The sequence below is a fragment of the Indicator indicator genome, chromosome 35 (assembly GCF_027791375.1).
Source record: "Indicator indicator isolate 239-I01 chromosome 35, UM_Iind_1.1, whole genome shotgun sequence".
Classification (NCBI taxonomy): Eukaryota; Metazoa; Chordata; class Aves; order Piciformes; family Indicatoridae; genus Indicator; species Indicator indicator.
This window is the reverse complement of record NC_072044.1, coordinates 3,450,636-3,469,724: the sequence shown is the minus strand read 5'-3', so window position 1 is coordinate 3,469,724 and position 19,089 is coordinate 3,450,636. Positions and strand designations below refer to the sequence as shown.

The following is a 19,089-nucleotide window of genomic DNA, read 5'->3' as shown; positions in this document are numbered from 1 at the left end:
ATTGGTGCTGCTCTGAAATTGTTGAGGTGCTTGGAGGGGGAAGAGCTGCCCGTGGGGAGTAACCACCCCCCGGGCTCATTGGGACCACAGGTTGGGTAGCAGGGGGCTGGTTGGGCAGGATCAGGTCAGGACAGGCATGGTGGTATGCCCTGAGTTGTGCCAGCCCTGTTCCTGTGAGGGTTTAAATCCAGCTGGGTTGCAAAATCATAGAATCATAGAATCAAGAAGGCTGGAAGAGACCTCAAAGATCATCACTTCTGGCCTGGTTTCACCACAGAGCGTGGTGAAAAATTGGTTCTTCTCTTCTTTATAGCTCTCTTGTACTGGATTTGAAGATGCACCCCATCTTGCCCTGGCATAAACTCTGCCAGGATGCTTAAAACCAGATTGGAGCGGCTGTAGAAAGCCTGCTTTTGAATCAGCAGAAGGAGCAGATGATTGTTCACACATTCTTTATTATCAAAAAAAAAAAAAAAAAAGTAGAACAAAACCAACGTTAAATTAAATAAATTACATTTCTCAGCTGGTTATACGTCATGCACTTAGCAAGTAAGGCTTCAAAGCCATTACACATCAATGTCACTGGTATTTTAAGAGCAATAAAGGGACATTGGAAATAATTTTTTTTTTCTACCCCAGTGTAAATTTAAACTTCCCTAAGTCTTTTTTCCTGGGCGCTGGGATATTAAGGCTTTGAACTGGCTACACTGTGCCTCTAGCCATGCTGTTTGCCCACAGATTTTCCTGTGACTCCAGAAATGAAGTGTCCTTCTTGCTGGGTCACCAGAATCACTGAGCATAGGGTCCCTGCTGCTACTCTCCAGCCACCTCTGCTGACATCCCATCCATTTTGCTCATAAGAACTTCAAGAAGACCAATATATTATTTTTTTTAATCCATGGTCTGTTGCTCTGAGCCTTCCTGCATTTGTCCTGTCAGGCCCTGAGACTGTGAGATGAGCACACTGAATGAAGGACTGGAAATGGGGATTGTCCTCATTTCAAGTGCTGCCACCTCAGAGGTCCAGAAATATTGATCAGCTACTATCACATAATTTCTTGTTCCATTGCCCCAACTTCTTGCTTTTTTTTTTTGCCAACAAGCCAGTAAAAGGAGCACTCAGGCAGTGACAAAAGACCACGAGCAATCACCCTCAAAAATAATTTAAGAGGATTAATCTCTTGATTTTTAGTTCATAGAATAGGCTACACATGGTTCTGGAAAAAAGAAATCACTGTTGTCTAAGATTAAAATAAGTAATAATTATTAGTTAGTGTTTGGTTTTGTTTTTTTTTTTCCTTTTGGTAACTAAGCTCCTTTGGTTTTATTAATCTCTCCTGCACCACATAATCAGAAACTGAGGTAGAGAAATGGTGACTTAGTTAATGAGATGTTACATAAAACCGAACTGGCAGGGCTCTGATGTTGTTTCCTTTGGTGGTTGTCTAGCTCTGCATGCTTCCTGAAGCTCTATTTTCCTTAAAGATGAGACACCTGGGAGCTGCAGGAAAGCTCCACTTTCTCTCCCCAGAAAGCCTTCCAGCAATCTCTTAGAGAATCGGCTCAGTAGCGTTCCATGCACTTCAAAAACTGTACATTAAGGCTTGCTAAGAGCTTTAATATCTTAGAGTATTAAAATAGAGATAACTTTTTAAAACCATAATTTCCTTCCAGGAATAAGGCACCTCTTTATTTCTTGCATTCGTGGGAAGATAACAGATTTGGTCCAGTTCTGTTTCTGTTGCTCTTCAGGTTTTTGTCTTGTGGACTCCTGGTGTTTAAAACCTAGTGCTGGAAATACTTTGTAGGAAGAGTTGAACTTCCAGGCACCAGAAATTGCTTCCATTGCAGTTGAAGCCTTACCAATATTTGCCTTTCCCTGAAATGTTGGGGTTTTTATAGCCTTCTCTTCATAAAAGCCACTTTGGAGGTTGAAATGCACTGAAGAAGGAAGGGTCCCTTTATCCCTTGGCTTACACTTAGGTCTTTCAGGCCTTATGCTGTCAGCTTGTCATTACTGTCATAACATCAGCACTGGCAAAGAAGGGAAGGCATCAGGAAAGGAAACTAAAATAGCAGTGAACTCTAAAAGAATGTCAGGCTTTTAGAAATGATGAAGATCTCAGCTGTCTGTCTCTGGGTTGCTGAGGCAGGCTTGCTTGCCTGGGAGGTAGATGGTTTTGGTAGCATCACTCTGTGGTGAATTGGAGTAAAAAAACCCATCAAATATGTAGCAGAGCATTGGCATGGAGATATAAGATGCTGTACAAGAGCTTTTTCGTGCTGCACAGGCAATTGTTTGAGAGCTTGTCACCAGGGGGTGACTTTGGGCTGTTCCCTTAACTTGGCATAAAATAGCTCTGGATCAGTGACATCATGAAAAGTGTTCAGAAAGGGCTTCCTTCCCTGTCCTTGAATGTGGGGTCAAAAACCTCTTTCCCTAAAGCACTCATCCATGGGCTGGACCTCAACCTCTTTGTTGCTCCAGTCAACAAGAAGATGGGAAGAGTCCAAACAACCTTGGGATGAATGTTCTTGTGCCATGCAGTCTCAGAGCCTTGCTGAAGCACAGTTCAGTCAGTGGAAGGATCCCAAAAACACTTCAGAGGGGTTTGGAGCTGGACCCTGGGTCTTTTGAGCACATACTCAATGCATTAAAGCTGGACCCTGGGTCTTTTGAGCACATATTCAATGCACTGGAGCTGGACCCTGTGTCTTTTGAGCACATAATGCACTGGGCAGGCAGGGTGATATGTGCACATAACACCCAGTAACAAGGAATTCTTATTGCTGATCACAAACTCATCCTGTTAGTAAGAAAACAAGGCTGAAATGCAGAAAATAGCCCTGCTGAGATCAAGTACCAGGGTCTGCAGGGTATCAGAAACACAGCACTGGGGTCAGGCAGTGGTGTTTGGGATGCTGGGGGCCATGGAAGAGGGGCTATGGAGAAAGCAGGGGTGGTGGCACACAGGGGGAATTCAGGGGGTTGCACCTACTGGGCAGACACCCCCAAAGGTCAGTGCACATTTGAAAACGTTGCCTTCCAAAGCTGCAGCTCTGCACCTTGCAAAAGCTGCTTTTGCTGGTGACTCAAAGCCCTGAAAGGCTCTCAGAGGTTGCTTGCGTTTCGTTTCACCAGGAAAAGAGGGAAAAGAAAGAAGGGGCTGCCCAGATGCCTGTGATGCCTGTGTGGGCAGCAGGGTGCGATTGTGAGAGACAAAAGAGAGCTGTGTGGTGTTAATGACTAATTGTCCCTGGTGTGGAGGCACCTGCCTTCCGATGAACTCCTTTCTCTTCTGCAATTAACGAGATGGCATTTCCTGAGTTCCTGCTTCCGTAGATTTCTGTTGCCTGCTCCAGAGTCCTTTGCTCTGAATACCAGAAGTAGAGCAGGAGGGAGGGAGGAATTTATCAGTTCAAGAGGTGCAATGGCCTCTTGCTTTGCAAACTTATTGTATCCCCAGGTGGAAGTGCAGCTCTTCACGAAGGGATAGGAGAGAGGAGCCTGTTCAGGAGGGTTTGCCCACATGCTGATGCTCCCTTGTGTGCTCACAGAGCTGTCTGGGTCTCTGAGTGGAACATGCTTCCAAACATCTCCTAAAGGACACAGAAGGCTGGGTTAGGGCTGATGCTGTGGCACCAATCCAGCCACACAGCTCAGCAGTCACCCAGAGAAAGGCCACCAGAAACTCCAACCCTCCCCAACCCTCCCCAGCCCTCCTCCATAAGGGCAGCTGGTGGTGTGGAGGTTGCTCTGCTTCCAGCTCTGCCTGGAAAGCATGAGGAATGTCAGCTTTGGGAGGTATCTTCTTCCAGGGACCTGGGTTCAGTGCATGCAAATCACTTCAACACTTACAGTCTGTGCTGGACGTCTGACTGCTGCCCTTTCTTTGGGCCTTGGGTTATATCTGGTTCACCAAGTTCATCCCAGTGGGTGGAGGCTACAGATATGAGTGTGAACCCAAGCTCTGTGGCCCAGAATGGAGGAAAGGATTCCCTCATGGGCTAGCCTAGGAGCTCCTTCAGCCAGATCCCTACCAGAGCTCACACCAGGGGTGTGAAATGACCTTTGCAGCTCACTTTTCAAGCATTCCTGTTGCAGTTTGCCTGGCAGTGGTGCTAGAGACTTCCCATCTAATCAATCCCAACCATGACTTCTGATTTCCACCTGATGTCCACAGCTGGAGAAGTGACCCCTGGCAGTAGGACTAACCTCCTCCAAGTTCTTGAACTCTGCAGTGCTTTCATCCACGGACTCCTCATAGATGGAGAGCTCCGTCTGGTTCGGCTTCTGTGCAGGAAAGAATCAAATCCATGAATTAGCAGAGTGCAAGGTGGAAAAGGATGGAAAGCAATGATTAAGCCAGACTCAGAGCATCACACATGCTCCAAGGGAAATGCCCAGGAGGAAGGGGCACAGGAAGAATCCTGTTTTAATCATTTTTCACCTCTGGCTGACCTGGGACTGCCATATCTCCCCACTGAGATACGATATGCCTGTGAGCTGCCCCTGCCCTGGTTCCACCTCCAGTTATCATGCAATAAACTGACCCATGTTGGAGGAAATAGCCTCTCTGACCCTGTGCCATCAGCACAGGCAAAGCCTGCCTTGGCCTCTTCTCCTCCCACCAAGGGCAGCATTGGTGGATGCTGGGGCTGTGTGAGGACTGGGGCATGTGCTTTGCTTTGCTTTGCTTTGCTTTCCTTTGTTTTCCTTTCATTTCTGAGAGCCAAATCCTGCCTTTGTATCACAGTCTCACAGTATATCAAAGGTTGGAAGGAACCTCAAGAGATCATCAGGTCCAACCCCCTACTTAGGGTAGTCCACACAGGAATGCATCCAGGTGGGTTTTGAAAGCCTCCAGAGAAGGAGACTCCACAACCTCCCTGGGCAGCCTGTTCCAGGGCTCTGTCACCCTCACTGTAAAGAAGTTTCTCCTCATGTTGAGCTGAAACCTTCTATGTTCAAGTTTGAACCCATGTGTGTGCAGCTTTGTGTTCCAGCTAACACCAAAGTGAGGGCACAGCTCTTTTGGCTTCTGCAGGCTGGGACAGCATTCATCTCCAAGCTGGGGGTGGCCAGAAGACATTTAGCCTCCTGAATTGCCATTGAATTCAATCAGTGCTGGGCCCCTACGTGAGAATTAGGGCATGAAATATTTTGTTGCATTTAGACCTTTACCACCTGAGATAAACAGGAGACTTGATTAGGTGCAGTATTGAGTTGTTGTTTTCCCTTTGTGCTGACACAGCCTGTGAGCCTAAGGGCAGAGGAATGTGAGCTGGGGAAAGGCTGGGGAGCAAATTTACCTCTTCTAGGATGGGAGGGGGGACAACTCCTTGGATGTTTGCCAGTGCAAACAAAACAGCATCGTGGGTTGTCAGGAAGATGTGACTTCGGTCCAGGCCTCCTTCCTCAAAGCCCCCCCCTGTGCTAATGTCATTGTACACCTGGGCTGAGGAAAGGAAAGGCAGGTGAACAAGAAGGAAACCAAAGAAGCTTTTGAAGGTCTGCATGGCTGGCAGTGGTCCTCTCAAGCTGAAGCAAGGTTGGGATCATAGAATCATAGAGTTGTTAAGTTTGGAAGGGACCTCAAGGCTCATCCAGTTCCACCCCCCCTGCCATGGGCAGGGACACCTCACACTACATCAGATTGCTCACAGCCACATCCAGCCTGGCTGCAAAAACTTCCAGGGATGAGGCTTCCACCACCTCCCTGGGCAACCTATTCCAGTGTCTCACCACCCTCATGGGGAAGAATTTCTTCCCCACATCCAATCTGAATCTCCCCACTTCTAGTTTTGCTCCATTCCCCCCAGTCCTATCACTCCCTCACACCCTAAAAAGTCCCTCCCCAGCTTTCTTGTAGCCCCCTTCATATCCTGGAAGGCCACAAGAAGGTCTCCTCGGAGCCTTCTCTTCTCCAGACTGAACAGCCCCAACTCTCTCAGTCTGTCCTCATAGGAGAGGTGCTCCAGCCCAAGAAGCAGGTTTGCTACAGGAGTCATAGAATCATAGAATGGGTTGAGTTGGAAGGGACCTTAAAGATCATCTACTGCAACCTACCAGCCCAGGTTGCTCAACGTCTCATCCAGCCTGGCCTTGAACACCCCCAGGGAGGGAGCATCCACAACTCCCCTGGGCAACCTGTTCCAGTGTCTCCCCACCCTCACTGTCAAGAATTTCTTCCTGATATCCAGTCTAAATCTCCCCTCTTCCAGCTTAAAGCCATTATGAGAGTGTAGGGATCTATTTTTCTACATGCTGCAGGTGGAGATGTTCCAGTCCTGTCACTTCCCAGAGGAAAGGACACATTTCACACACACAGGGCAGTGGTTTGGTTTTTCTTTTCCCTTTTCTTCTGTTCTCTTCTTTCATCTGTTCTGGTTTGGTCCAACAAAAGGCTGAGAGCTTGCAGAGTTTGCAGACAGGTTCCTGTCTGTCAGGAGCAGAGAAGTGGGGGAAGATCACATGGAAATGTGGATTCTTACCCTGCACGTTTGCCAAGAACACTTTAATCCCAATCTTCTGGTAACTGGAACACAACTAGAAGGGATGAGAGGGGAGAGAGAGGATTAATAACACTGCTGCTCCAGCTTTGTGTTTATGTATCAAATCTTTCATCCAGGGCTTTACAGGTGTCTTGGGGATACTGAAGGAGAAAGCCTTCCATTGAGGAGGGTAAACATCTTAACCTGAGCTGCCCAAGAGAGCAGAAGGTACCTGGGTGGTAAGCTTGTGGTCCAGAACTGACCTTGCCCAGTGCTTTTGTGCCCATGAGGTCGACAAAACACACTCCACTCATGTCCAGGATGATGGTGTGGAAGCTGATGTAGGGTGGTGCTGTCATCACAGGGTCAACATCTGCTGCAGGCAGGACGCTGAAGGTGCTTCCCTGCAGAGCAGTGGTGCTGCCCAGCTCGCTGGAGCTGTGCCCCTGCCCAGCACCGCTGCCCAGGGGTCGGAATGTGACGTAGGAGATGCTGGCACCGTTAGCAGTGGTCTGGTTGTTGTTGGTATCTGTTGGGGAGGTGCCTTCAAAGTCTTTCTGGAGCTCTTGCAAAGACAAGGTCTGCAGTGAAGCAGAGGGGCACAGTCAGCTCAGGGCACTGGTGGGTGGGAATGTGCTTCACCAGGACCCTTCTGAACTGAAATCCTGCCACAGAGCTGCAAGCTCACTGCCTAGCAAAGCATTCACCATGTTGCTGCTCTACTCATCTCTGCAGCTTTCTTGTTCCCAACCTTTTGCAGTTCTCCTGCATCTTAAGGCTTTGGCTATTGCGAGGAGAGGTGGGGGGGGGGGGGGGGGGGGGGGGGGAGGGGGAAAGATAGAAATCAAGAAGTGATAAGTGTGGGCACAGAAAATCCTGTGTCAAGAGGAGCTGTGTGATGGGAACTCAGAGTCTGTCAAGACAGGAACCCAAACTGAGTTACCTTATTCTGCCTCAGGAAGAATTTGGGCAGCTTTGGTGGTGCTGGTGCTGCTGTCCCCTTCTCCTGCCGTTTCGCGTATTTCTTCCTAGCTAAGTAGACTTTGCCAGGATCCACTCCTGTCTGTGGAGAAGAGGGAGAGTTTTCTTTGGAAAGAAACCTCATCAGCACCACAGTCTGGAGCTGCTTTGTCTTTCCTGCCTGTGGAGAAGAGGGAGAGTTTTCTTTGGAAAGAAACCTCATCAGCACCACAGTCTGGAGCTGGTTTGTCTTTCCTGCCTGTGGCATGTGGACAGCACCAGCTGTACACTGGAGTGAGATGACCTTGGTGGCCAACCAACAACATCATCACCAACTGGGTACCTGCTCGTGCAGAGGGAGGAGAGACTTGCAGTAACTCTGCTTTGGCAGAGCTTGGAGGGGGATAACTGCCAGGGTTAGGCATAACCTCTCAAATGAGGTTACAAACAGTCCTGAAGGTCAGGAAGAGAATCATGGAGGAGTGGAGGATGGATGTGGCCATCTTCTGTGGTCATCCTAGGCTTACTCATCTCCATGTAGCCATAGAGGAGAGAGCAAGGGCCAGCTGGGATGGGCTGCCAGCAGCCCTGAGTCAGGGCACTGCTCACCTTGGCTATGATCTTCTCACGGAATATCTCTGAGTTGGCAAAGTAGAGTGGTGAGCAGTAGGTCACAATTTTAATCCCATTAATTTCATGCACCTGCAACAGAGACAAGAGCTGAAAGCAGGCCTGGTGAGGGGTGGTGGGGTGCAGGCTGGCTGGGAGGGTGGGCAGCAGCTAACTGGGAAGGTCAAACTGAAGGGCAGCTCTCCTGCTGCCCCTGAAACAAGCAGCAAACCACCCGGCTGGGACAGAAACCAGGGCTTGGGTTTCCTGCTCGTGTTGGGTACTGGAGGCAATGAAGAGCATTGTCTCTGAAGGTGCTTTAGCTTCTGCTCACCTTGCTGTAGGCTTTGGGGTTCTTGTAGATGTCAGTGGAAGTCACCTGGCCCAGGGCAGAGCCGTTACGGCTAAGGAGAGAAGAGGTGAGCAGAGTTAGAGGGAGTGGTGCAGGGGAGGAAAACTGCTTTGCCTCCCATTCCATCCCAGGATTTGAATGTGTGCTGGATGGAATTACTCAGCTTTCATCCCTGCAGAGCTTACAGGGCAGAACAGAGTCAGCACTTTGAGATCCCAGACTGGGAAATATTAGTAAAGAGCTTTGGTGGATTAAAAATGGTGTGAAAGCTTCACCCTGCTCTCTGCTCTTGCTTTTTCTGAGCAGCATTTTCTAGTGGGTGCTATTCAGGTAGCCCTTTGGGGTTTTTTTTTTGTGCTGAAGTAAATACCTTCTGTCTTGGGATGTGCACATTGCTCACCCTGCACAGGAGTGGGAATGCAGGCAGTAAATTAGCTCCTGCCATTCCTGTTTGCACATTCCAGGGGCCAGGGAGGACACCTGCACTCCCCCAGGCTCCTGCCACACGTTCCTTCAAGACATGGGCCAGAGGTCAGGTATAAAGATCACAATAATCTGTCATTTATCCTGCAACTGGGAGATCTTGACTCCTCTCTTGGCTTTTTTTGTTTTGTTTTGTTTTTTGGAGCTACAGCAGTACTTACAACTGGGTATGGAAAACCACAACCAGCACGGAAAATCCCACGCCCACAGCGACTCCATAGGGAAGGCTCAGGAAGAAAGCAGACAGGAAGCTCACCAGCCAGACCAGCTGCAGGAAGAGAAGAGCCAAGCACATCATTTTCATGGAATCATAGAGTTGTTTTGGTTGGAAAAGCCCTCTGAGATCATCCAGCCCAACCAGCAACCCAACCCCACCATGGCCACTAAAACAAGTCCCCAGGTGCCACAGCCACAGGGTTCTTGAACACCTCCAGGGATGGGGACTCCACCACCTCCCTGGGCAGCCTGTTCCATTCCCTGACCACTCTTGCAGCAAAGACATTTTTCCTCATCTCCAACCTAAACCTCCTCTGGCACAATTTCAGGCAATTTCCTCTCATTCTATCACCTGATACGAGGGAGAAGAGACCAACTCCTACCTCACTTCAGACTCCTTTCAGGAAGCTGTAGAGAGCAATGAGGTCTTCCCTCAGCCTCCTCTTCTCTAGGCTCAACAACCCTCAGGTCCCTCAGCTTCTCCTCACCAGACCAGTTCTCCAGACCCTTCCCCAGCTTTGGTGCCATTTTCTTTCCAGTGAGGGTGGGGAGACATTGCAACAGGTTGCCCAGGGAGACTGTGGATGCCTCCTCCCTGGAGGTCTTCAAGGCCAGGTTGGATGAAGCCTTGAGCAACCTGGGCTGGTGGGAGGTGTCCCTGCCCATGGCAAGGTGGTTGGAACTGGCTAATCTTCAAGGTCTCTTCCAACCTAAGCCATTCTATGATGCCCTCTGAGGATCGTTGTCAGGTTATTATAATTCCAGCTTCAAGGGTGATAAAAGATAACTTTGACCTTGGACCAAATCAGAGTAACTTTGATGACTTCAGCACCTTAATTTTTATGCATTTTGTGTATAAATGGCTGAGTCAGGGCTCTCCCCCTGGGCTGTATCTGTGGTGTGATCTCTACCACTGAAACACAACCAGAGTTGGGGTAATGGCCACCTGTGGGCTGACATCACCCAGAAACAGTGTTCCCCCCTTTTGGGACAGGATAATGAATCCAGTTCAAATTCCAAGGAGATTAAGGTCAGGGGAATGCAGTTCACTCCCTTGGCATCTGCCTGGCCCCCACACTCCCTGCACCTCTGGGTTCTCGTGGATGGGGCACCACAGGGTTTGTTCCAGCAGCTCCATGGAGACACAGCACAGCTGGAGCAGTGGGGCTGGCAGTGGTAGATAATCCACATGGAGCAAACCAAAGAGCTTTCTGAGAGCTGTTCAACACATCTGGCAGAGTGTTCTTCAGACAACATTTTGCATCTCTGCTCTGTCCTCCATCCACTCAGGGGGCAGCCCAGACTTTGGGCTGGGGGCTCTGGAGCCCATCAGGCTGCCCTCATGTGAACTCCCAAAGCTAACCAAGACCTTTCATCTAACCCAACAGACATCAGCAGAGCTCCTTCAGAGAGGTGCTTGCATTGCCAGAGATGATTCTTGACAGGTCTCACATCTTCCTTTCAGCAACATTCCCACCCTGCCAGTCCTTGCCTGCATAACCACAGCAGCTCAGACCTCACACATCTCTGGTCCTCTCAGTCTGCTGGGCTCACTCCTAAGCAGGGACCATTTTGTTTGTAGCTCATGGCCAGTGCTGGAGTGTTCCATCCTGTCATGATCACAACCTCTGTCTGGACTGCTAACTCATCCCTTCTTCAGCACCTCTCAGAGCAGACCCTAGAGCAGCCTTCCAGTACCTGAAAGAGGCTACAAGAAAGCTGGGAAGGGACTTCTGACGAGGGCTTGTAGTGATAGGACAAGAGGGAATGGATTGAAGCTTGAGGAGGACAGATTGAGACTGGATATTGGGAAGAAATTCTTGACAGTGAGTCTGGTGAGACACTGGAACAGGTTGCCCAGGAAGGCTGTGGATGCTCCCTCCCTGGAGGTGCTCAAGGCCAGGTTGGATGGGACCTTGAGCAACCTGGGCTGGTGAGAGGTGTCCCTGCCCATGGCAGGGGGGTTGGAACTGGCTGAGCTTTAAGCTCCCTTCCAACCCAACCCATTCTGTGACTCTCTGGTTCTCTGACCCCGTCGTGGGGAAGCTCTTGGTGGCTCAGGTCAGCCCCTGTGGACTCCTGATTTCTGCGGTCGGTCGTCAGGACCTGACAGGATATGGGCTGCGTGTCCACACACACAGCACTCAGCCGTGGGAGCCCTGTTCAAACACTGTCTTTTTATGTCAGACATTTCCAAATTCCGTTCTCACTCCCCCACACCCCCTGCCTGGGTTTATACATCAACCAGTGCCTGGAGTCCTTATCGCCGTGAAGGGCTCTCCTCACCCTGGAGGGCTATTGTGTGAGGTTTGAAGTCATGACTCCTAGATACTGAGCAGGGCCGGTTTGGCTAGTTCTGGGCAAACAGGCTCCCACCGTTTGATTGGCATTTCAAACAGAGCAGGTAATAGTTCAGACCTCTCTGATACGTGCACCCAGCGTGAGGGTGCTCAGCTGGGCAGGATGGGCTCTGCCACTGCTGCTCGGGACCTTGTTGGGGTGGTTCAGACTGGAGAAGAGAAGGCTCTGGGGAGACCTTAGAGTTGAGTTTCAGTATCTGAAGTGGACCTAGAGGAAGGTTGGAAAAGGGCTCTTCAGAAGGGCCTGTGGGGATAGGATGAGGGGCAGTGGTGTGAAACTGGAGCAGGGGAGATTTAAGTTGGGCATCAGGAGGAAGTTCTGCACAAGGAGAGTGGTGAAATACTGGAATGGGTTGCCCAGGGAGGTGGTTGAGGCATCATCCCTGGAGACATTCAAAATCAGACTTGGTGTGGCCCTGGGCTGCCTGATCTAGTTGGAGGTGTCAGGGAGGATGGACAAGAGGGTCCCTTCCAACCCAATGGAATCTGTGAGAATGACTGCACCAGGAGAGTGAAAGCCACCTTCTGCCAGACACTCAAACCACTCTCCTGTCCCCCAGATGCCTGCTGGGGGTCCACACAGTTCACCCTGCTCTGCCTCACCCAGCCCTGGGCTGAGCTGGCAGAGCAGAAGGTTGGTAGATGCCTCCCACCCATCCCCAGGCACTCACACAGTCCAGCTTGCTCTTCTTCCACAGGTAGAAGGGGTCAGCCAGCTGCTTGAGGGAGTTTTTCAGGTTCACTGCAATGAGGGCGCCCAGCACAGACTGTGGAGGAGAGGGGATGGGATGAGGATGTGCCACATCTTGCAGGAGATGCTTCCTGCAGTATCTGCATTCCTTGCTCCAGGTACCACCAGGGAATGGGAGAGGTTGCTGCCCACAAAGACCTCTCTTGGATCTCAGCATGATAATTTTGCCTGTTCTTGCTTCCAGAGACTGAGTGCAGACAGGACCCCAGGCCAGGAAGAAACTGTGCTGGGCAGCAGTTTGCATCAGAGCTTTTTGGGATCAGGACTCTGCCTCCCCTTGGGTGTGGAGAGTGTGATGCAAGGGCCAGGCTGTTTGCACAGATGTTTGTCTTACCTTTGGAAGAGGTTCGAGGTAGATCCCCAGAGCCAGCATGGTCACCATAACCACCAAGGCCACAAAGAAACTTGCCACCTGCAACAAAAGCAAGAAACCACCTCAGCAAACAGCAGGCTCTTCCTAACCCCCCTCTGGGTCTTTCCTCTCCTGCTTTTCCAGCCAGCAGCACACCTGGGTGCTGCAGTATTTTATGTAGGCTGGGATTTGGCAGATCTCACAGATAACCTCCAAACTTCCCTCACGTGGTTGCTCTGCTCGCTTGGAGAATGCAGATTTACAGCCCCACATCTGTGAGCAACCCAAAGAACCATCCAGGGACTCAAACAGGCTTGGGAAGGGAGGAAATTCTGCTTTAACAAGAGCAAAGTGAAGGTCTCCTCTATGGAGCTTCTCCAAAGCTGGCAGAGTGCAGCAGCTAGAGGGGTTTGTGGTCAAGCAGGGTCAGGTAGGGAAGAGAGGAGGAAGAGGAGGAGGCACTAACTTGTGACTTCCCTCCTGCCCCATCCACAGCAAGAGTGACGGAGAGAGCACAGCAGATCACGTGGATTTTGAAGAAGGATCCAAAGAAGTTGCTGCAGCCCAGGGCCAGCATTTCCTGTGGAGATGGAGGAAGGTGGTGGTCAGAGGGGACAGCTGCCCATCCTCCCCTGCCAACTTGGGAGCTGCCAGGCAGAAAAGGAGTGCCTGAGGCTGGGGTTTGTGTGGCCAGGGAAGGGATCTGAGTTCCCTGCAGTGTGTCCCAGACCCCTTCCTTCCAGTAAGGGCTGGGATGGGCTTTGGTATACCAGGGAAACCTGGGCTCACAATTCCACATAAACACCTTGTCATCTGTTGACACACTGAGGGCAGGGCTTCACATGGTATGTGTGGCTGCTATTGAAAGCTGCCACTGTGCCAGTGATGATGAAAGAGGATTATTTAATGTCCTGCCTCTCACAGTAGCTGGGTGACACACCAGGAATCCAGGTCCTTCTCTGCTCAGTCAGAAGCTCCTCTGCCTCGTTATGCTCCAACAACCTGCAAAATGCTCCCAGTGCCAGCACTGGGGGCTGGAAGCCTCAGGTCTGGAGCTTGAGCAGAGCAGAGAGCTCAGCCTAAAGCTTGCTTCCCTTTTGCTTCCCTTTTCCAAACCACAGGAGATGGATCCACCAGGTCCTTTCAACCCCCACATGGCAATCTGCCACCTGAGCCTGCACGCATGGGAGCAGCAGGGCTGCTTTGAGCAGAGCACATTTGAAAGCTCTCTGCTTTATGGCGAGGGTGCAGGAGCCCTGGAGCAGGCTGCCCAGAGAGGTTGTGGAGTCTCCTTCTCTGGAGGCTTTCAAGGCCCAGACCTGGATGTGTTCCTGTGTTGCCCTGCTTTGGCAGGGGGGGTTGGACTGGACTGGATGATCTCTGGAGGTGCCTCACAACCCCTGACACTCTGTGACTCTGTGGTTCCTGCTGTGAGCTTTGCCTTTCATGCCTGAGGAGCAAGGGGAACCCTCCTGGGCTGTGTCCTCCTAGAGCAAGCCTTACCTGGTTGGGGTCCACGTCATAGCCGTGCTTGGCTGCCAGTGTTCTCCCCATGGCCAAGTTGATCACGTAGCTGACGATGGCCAGCGAGAAGGCTGTGCCAATCATGTCCTTCCACTTGGTCACCAGGGGCAGGGTGGGTGCTGGGAACCTGCACTCAGAGAAGAGGTGAGGAGCAGTTGTGACACCAGTGGCTGGGTACTGGAGGAGCAGGTGAGAAACTTGTGTGTTGAGGAGTGGCATAATCCTTGTCTGCACTGGGGACAGCTGGAGGGGATGGTGGCAGTTGTGTAACAGAGAGCAGCAGCACTGCACAGCAGTCCTGGAAGGGGACTGGCATCTGGGCAGGGAAGAGTGAGATGTTCTCCAGGGATGAGGAAGAAGGAAGGGAAATGATCTGGAAGTTGAGTCAGACCTGCTCCTGCACTTACCCCATGCTGATCTTTCCAACTATTGGCATGCCATACTTCTCAGGCATGCTGAAGCTGCCAGAGATCGCAGTGGCAACGATGACCTGGAAAGTACAGAGAATGGAAGAGCAGGGAGCAGAGGGAGCCTGAGGTCTCTCAGGAGGACTCAACCTGATGGACTTCTGGGGCTGACAGTAGGAAATTAGCATCAAAATTTGGGCTAGGAAAGGAGAGAACCTCCCCACCAGGAGTTATGTTCCTCATCCTCAGCATCACCAGGGTGCAGGTACAGGGCATCAGAGGTGCCACAGAATGGCTTTGGTTGGAAAAGACCTCTGAGATGAGTGAGTCCAACCATTGAGGATGGTCCAATTTCTGACCCCAAGCCAAATGCCCTGTTCAGTGTGTAGATGCTCTACATGATGAGCTCAATGTGAGCAGAAGTGGGTGTCCCAGGGCTGTGAGGTGAGGGTGGAAACTGTCTCCTAGAGGACCTGAGGGACAGCTCCTGTGTCACTTACGATGATGATCTCCATGGGGATGGGCATCCGGATCCTTTTCATGTACTTTAAGTTGAGCTCCTTGACAATCACCAGGAGCACAGCACTGACCAAGGCATAGACCAAGGAGGCCACGTTGGTTTGGGGCAGACCTTTGCAAATATCAATGAATGTCTGCAGGGGAGAGAAAAGGAGAAGGTGTCATGGGGAACCAGAGACAACGTGGACAGCACAGTGGAGGACATTTGTTACCACAGTCAACTGCAAGCACCCTGAGATGTGACAAGGGGGAGAAGAATGCTAGAAACCCACTGCTGAGAGGCCAGAAACTGGCCCTGGGTCTGTTAAATGCAGTCCTGGCTGCATCAAGGGAGGATGCATCCATGGAAGATGCAGCAAAGGGCCAGGGATGGGCAGACCTGCTCATAGCAAGAGTTTCTGTTGCTAACCCTCGTGCAAGGCTCCTGCTGTAAAGCAGCACAGCTCATGCTCTCCCCAGCCCCCAGCCCCATTCCACTATCCCTGATTGGGAACTGGCAGAGAAGGGCCCAGATGATGCTGTGCAGGGCATAGAAGGGTGGCAGTGGGGATGTGCTGGGCTGGGGGTGGTGCAGACAGCAGTGTGCCCCATCCCTCCTCCCTTCCCTTCTCTCCAAGCCCCCTTGTGCCTGGCAGGGATGGCAGTGGTGGTGGTGAGTGGGGGGAGGAGGTGCAGGGAGGGTGCCTGTCCCCACTTACATAGACGATAGCTAGGGGCCCGGTGTAAGATGGGACTGTCAAGCCGAAGACGTACTTGAGCACGGAGATGAGGATCTGCAGCCCTGCTGCTGTCATGAAGCCCCTGATGAAAGACTCTGAGAGGTAGATAGCAACAAAGCCAAACTGCACGAATCCCAGGCACAGCTAGAGGAGGACAGACAAGCTGGTGTTAGAGGCATGCCAGCCTGGCAGGGTGAGGAGTGGAGCCCAGACGTGCCCCTGTGGGGCAGGCTGCTCCTCTGGGAGAAGAGCCACCCCTCCCACACAGCTGGGCTGAGCTGGCTGCCCTAGAGCAGGGATGGGGAGAGGAGAGCTGCAGGGTGTTTGGTGTCATCCCTGACTGCTGGCCTCACCCTTGGCTGGTCACAGAATCGTCCAACTGTTGAACTTGGAAGAGACCTTTGAGACCATCAAGCCCAACTGCTCCCCCAGAGCTCACAAGCCCACCACCACCAGCTGCTTCAGAGAGTTTCACACCAAGACTGCAGCTGGGGTGGGATCCCATTCAAAATCTCTGTGCTGAGGCATCAGCCACTTTGAAGTGGGGCCTCTTCTAGCATCTGCTGCTAGAACATCTCTGCTCCAGGGAGAGAGCCTGGCTGACTCCATGAGGATCAGCTCTGGCCAGAGGACACAGCAGAGGTGGCATGCAGCAAGCCCTTACTTGTATGATGGCTGTCAGGCAGGCTAAGGTGGCAGAGATCTCCAGCCTGGCAGCTTCCATGGCCGTGGTGTTCACACTGGTCTCGTTGGTGGTGTGGTTGAAGTACTGGAAGTCTGACTCTGGAGCCAGCTCATTGCAGACGTTGCCAACAATAATGCTGATGACTGCAAAAGTGCCTACAGCACAAGGCAGTGATGTCAGTAGGTCTCTCTAGAGAGCGTCCTGCCCTGGGAGGCACCTGGAGAGGTGACCGAGTCACCCAGCCCATCACTACAGCCAGCCCTGAGGCAAGAGGTGGCAGCAGCTCCTTGGGGTGAGATCCTGCTCTGCAGCCAGAATCAAGGATCCCATAAAGCCTTGCTGGACCAGACATGCCCAAACACCTCCGTTCTGGGGCACACCAAGTACTCCCAGCCAGCGTTTAACTGCCTCCTGCAGACAAGTGCTCTGCAGACCCTTACCTGGGACCATCTGGTGGATCCCACCCAGGAAGAGGTAGATCACCACGGGGAAGAAGGAGGAGTAGAGCCCATTGACAGGAGGCAGATTGGCCAGCAGTGCAAAGGCCATCCCTGGGAAACACAAGGGAAATGAGGAGGTCAGCCAGGTCTGGGCAGCTGGGGTCAACCCCATGCTCTCCTCACGCTCACATCAGCTCCCACAAGGTGCTGCAGGCAGCACAGGCTGCTCCTCCTGGGCAGGAGAGCCCAAAGAGGGCAGGGAAGAGCACCACAGGGACAACCAGGTTGGAGGTAGAGACTGGGTTGAACTGGACTATCATCTGCAGAGCTTGACCTGGCAAAGTGCTGCTGTCTCCTCTTGGTGAGCCCCAAAGTGACTGTGACTCACCTTGTGGCACTTGGATGGTGCCCGCGCTGAGCCCGCCGAGGACATCAGGCAAAATGTAGTCCTTGATTTTGTACTTGGGAAGCCACACCAGGATTGGGAACAGGCTGAAGAGGGTGAGCTTGAATCTGGAAGCTGAACACCTGGAGGAGATACCAGAAAATAATTCAAATGAGTAAAGAGAGAAGGAAGGGAGAGGGCTGGGAAGCGAGCAAGTGAGGGATCGAGGAAGGATCCTCCTAGGAATGTCTCAGACTTTCTCCCACACCAAATCCTGAGCCCAGTATTGGGTGCAGAGCCCTTCCCAGTGAGTGCAAGGCTCTTGTGGTTAACTGGCTGGGCACAGCATGGAGGAGGATTGTGAGGATGTTCCTGACTTGGGGGGAGGTCTCCAGTGCCACATCTGGGAGAGATGCAGGCTCTCTCTGGGAGAGAGCCTGCACAGAGTGAAGGACTTAGCTCCCCAACACCTTGATACCCTTCAGATAGGGAATAGGTGAGGCACAGCTCTGAGATCCAGGGGGCAGCTGCACACAGCCAAACTTTTTCAGGTGCTTGGTCAGAAATCCCCAAGTGTGTCTAAAAAGAAGATTGCTTCTAAGTTGGCACATGCAACATCTCACATCTCTACCTGCTAATATCATCTCACATCTCTACCTGCTAATATCTTCTCTTTCCTGTATGGCTGCTGCCCTTTTTCCAAGGAATGAAGCTCAGTTTCCAAGGCACTGATAAGCAGGGTTGTTAGGAAGGTCAGTAATAATTTTAATCAGCAAGCTGATAAAAAGAAATCCCAGCTGAAAAGCTTAAAACAGCAATCCACATCCCCACACATACATCCCCAATTCTACTTTTTTGAGGTTTTTTTTTTTCACTATTAATAAAACCTTGGAAACCAGAAAGAAAAAAAAAAAACCACAAACAAATCCCAGATCCCTGTTCCACTGCTCCACTCCTTTGCCTTGCAGCCTAGCAGCATTGAGAAGAGCAACTGGTTGCTTGGGTACAGCTTGCATTTCTCCTGTGCTTTTCATCCATCAAAGCCCTGAAATCATCTTCCCAAGGTTCCCCCAAATAAAGTAAACCTTCCCAAGATAAAAAATGGGAACTCTGCAGAATCACAGACTGGAATCGTTGAATCGTTTCGGTCGGCAAAGACCTTTAAGATCATTGAGTCCCACCAGCTCTGAAATACATCCCAATGCCAGACCAAATCTGGCTGGCACCTACCCTCACCTCCAGATTTCTGCATTACCTGAAGTGGTTTTTCAGCTTCTCCCCAATGGGGTAACTTCTGCTTTTCTTCTCAAACTCCTCATCGAAGAGGCTGACCGAGTAGGCAGGACGCTCGATGACATAGCGAGGCCTGGCCTGGTTCATCTCTGCACCATTGAAAGTTTTCCCAGAAAAAAAAAAAAAAAAACAAAACAAAACAAAAAGGTTAAAAAAATTTGGGGAAAAAAAATTAAAAAGAAATTAAAGAAAAAACAAAGCCAAGAATGTGAGTGGAGCTGGCCCCACCTGCACTATCACAGACTGGACACCTCTAGCGTCTGGGAGCTCTCCCTGAACATCTCCACCCTAAATAGTTTCCCCGTGGCGCAGAGGCAGCTCCTGGGAGTGGCTTCTCCCAGCACCAGGGGCTGCTGCTGCCTGGCACAAGGAGCTTCCCCAGCTCTTTTGGGGTGATGCTAATGAGTGATGCCATGGGAAGTGGACCCTAATGCGTCCCGGATTGTCTGGCACGTGAGCATGGGTGGCAATCAGAGAGCTCTGCCACTGACTTGCCTTTTTGCCTGGGGCAAGCCACTTGACCTTTCTCATGCCTCAGT

At 51.3% G+C, this 19,089-nt stretch overlaps 1 protein-coding gene across 1 annotated transcript; it reads right to left on the bottom strand.

Moving 5' to 3' along the window:
* Window positions 1–3,552: 3,552 nt before the first annotated feature.
* On the bottom strand, window positions 3,553–18,637 carry SLC26A9 (solute carrier family 26 member 9). The gene is made up of 20 exons (XM_054395853.1): window positions 18,513–18,637; window positions 17,261–17,400; window positions 16,873–16,983; window positions 16,412–16,587; window positions 15,727–15,891; window positions 15,010–15,162; window positions 14,510–14,592; window positions 14,082–14,229; window positions 13,045–13,158; window positions 12,561–12,638; window positions 12,147–12,242; window positions 9,061–9,167; window positions 8,399–8,468; window positions 8,065–8,157; window positions 7,439–7,558; window positions 6,759–7,076; window positions 6,496–6,550; window positions 5,314–5,459; window positions 4,217–4,294; window positions 3,553–3,600 (listed from the first exon to the last, which is right to left on the bottom strand). Exons 1-20 carry the CDS (start codon window positions 18,635–18,637, stop codon window positions 3,553–3,555), a joined length of 2,424 nt encoding a protein of 807 aa, XP_054251828.1.
* Window positions 18,638–19,089: the final 452 nt, after the last annotated feature.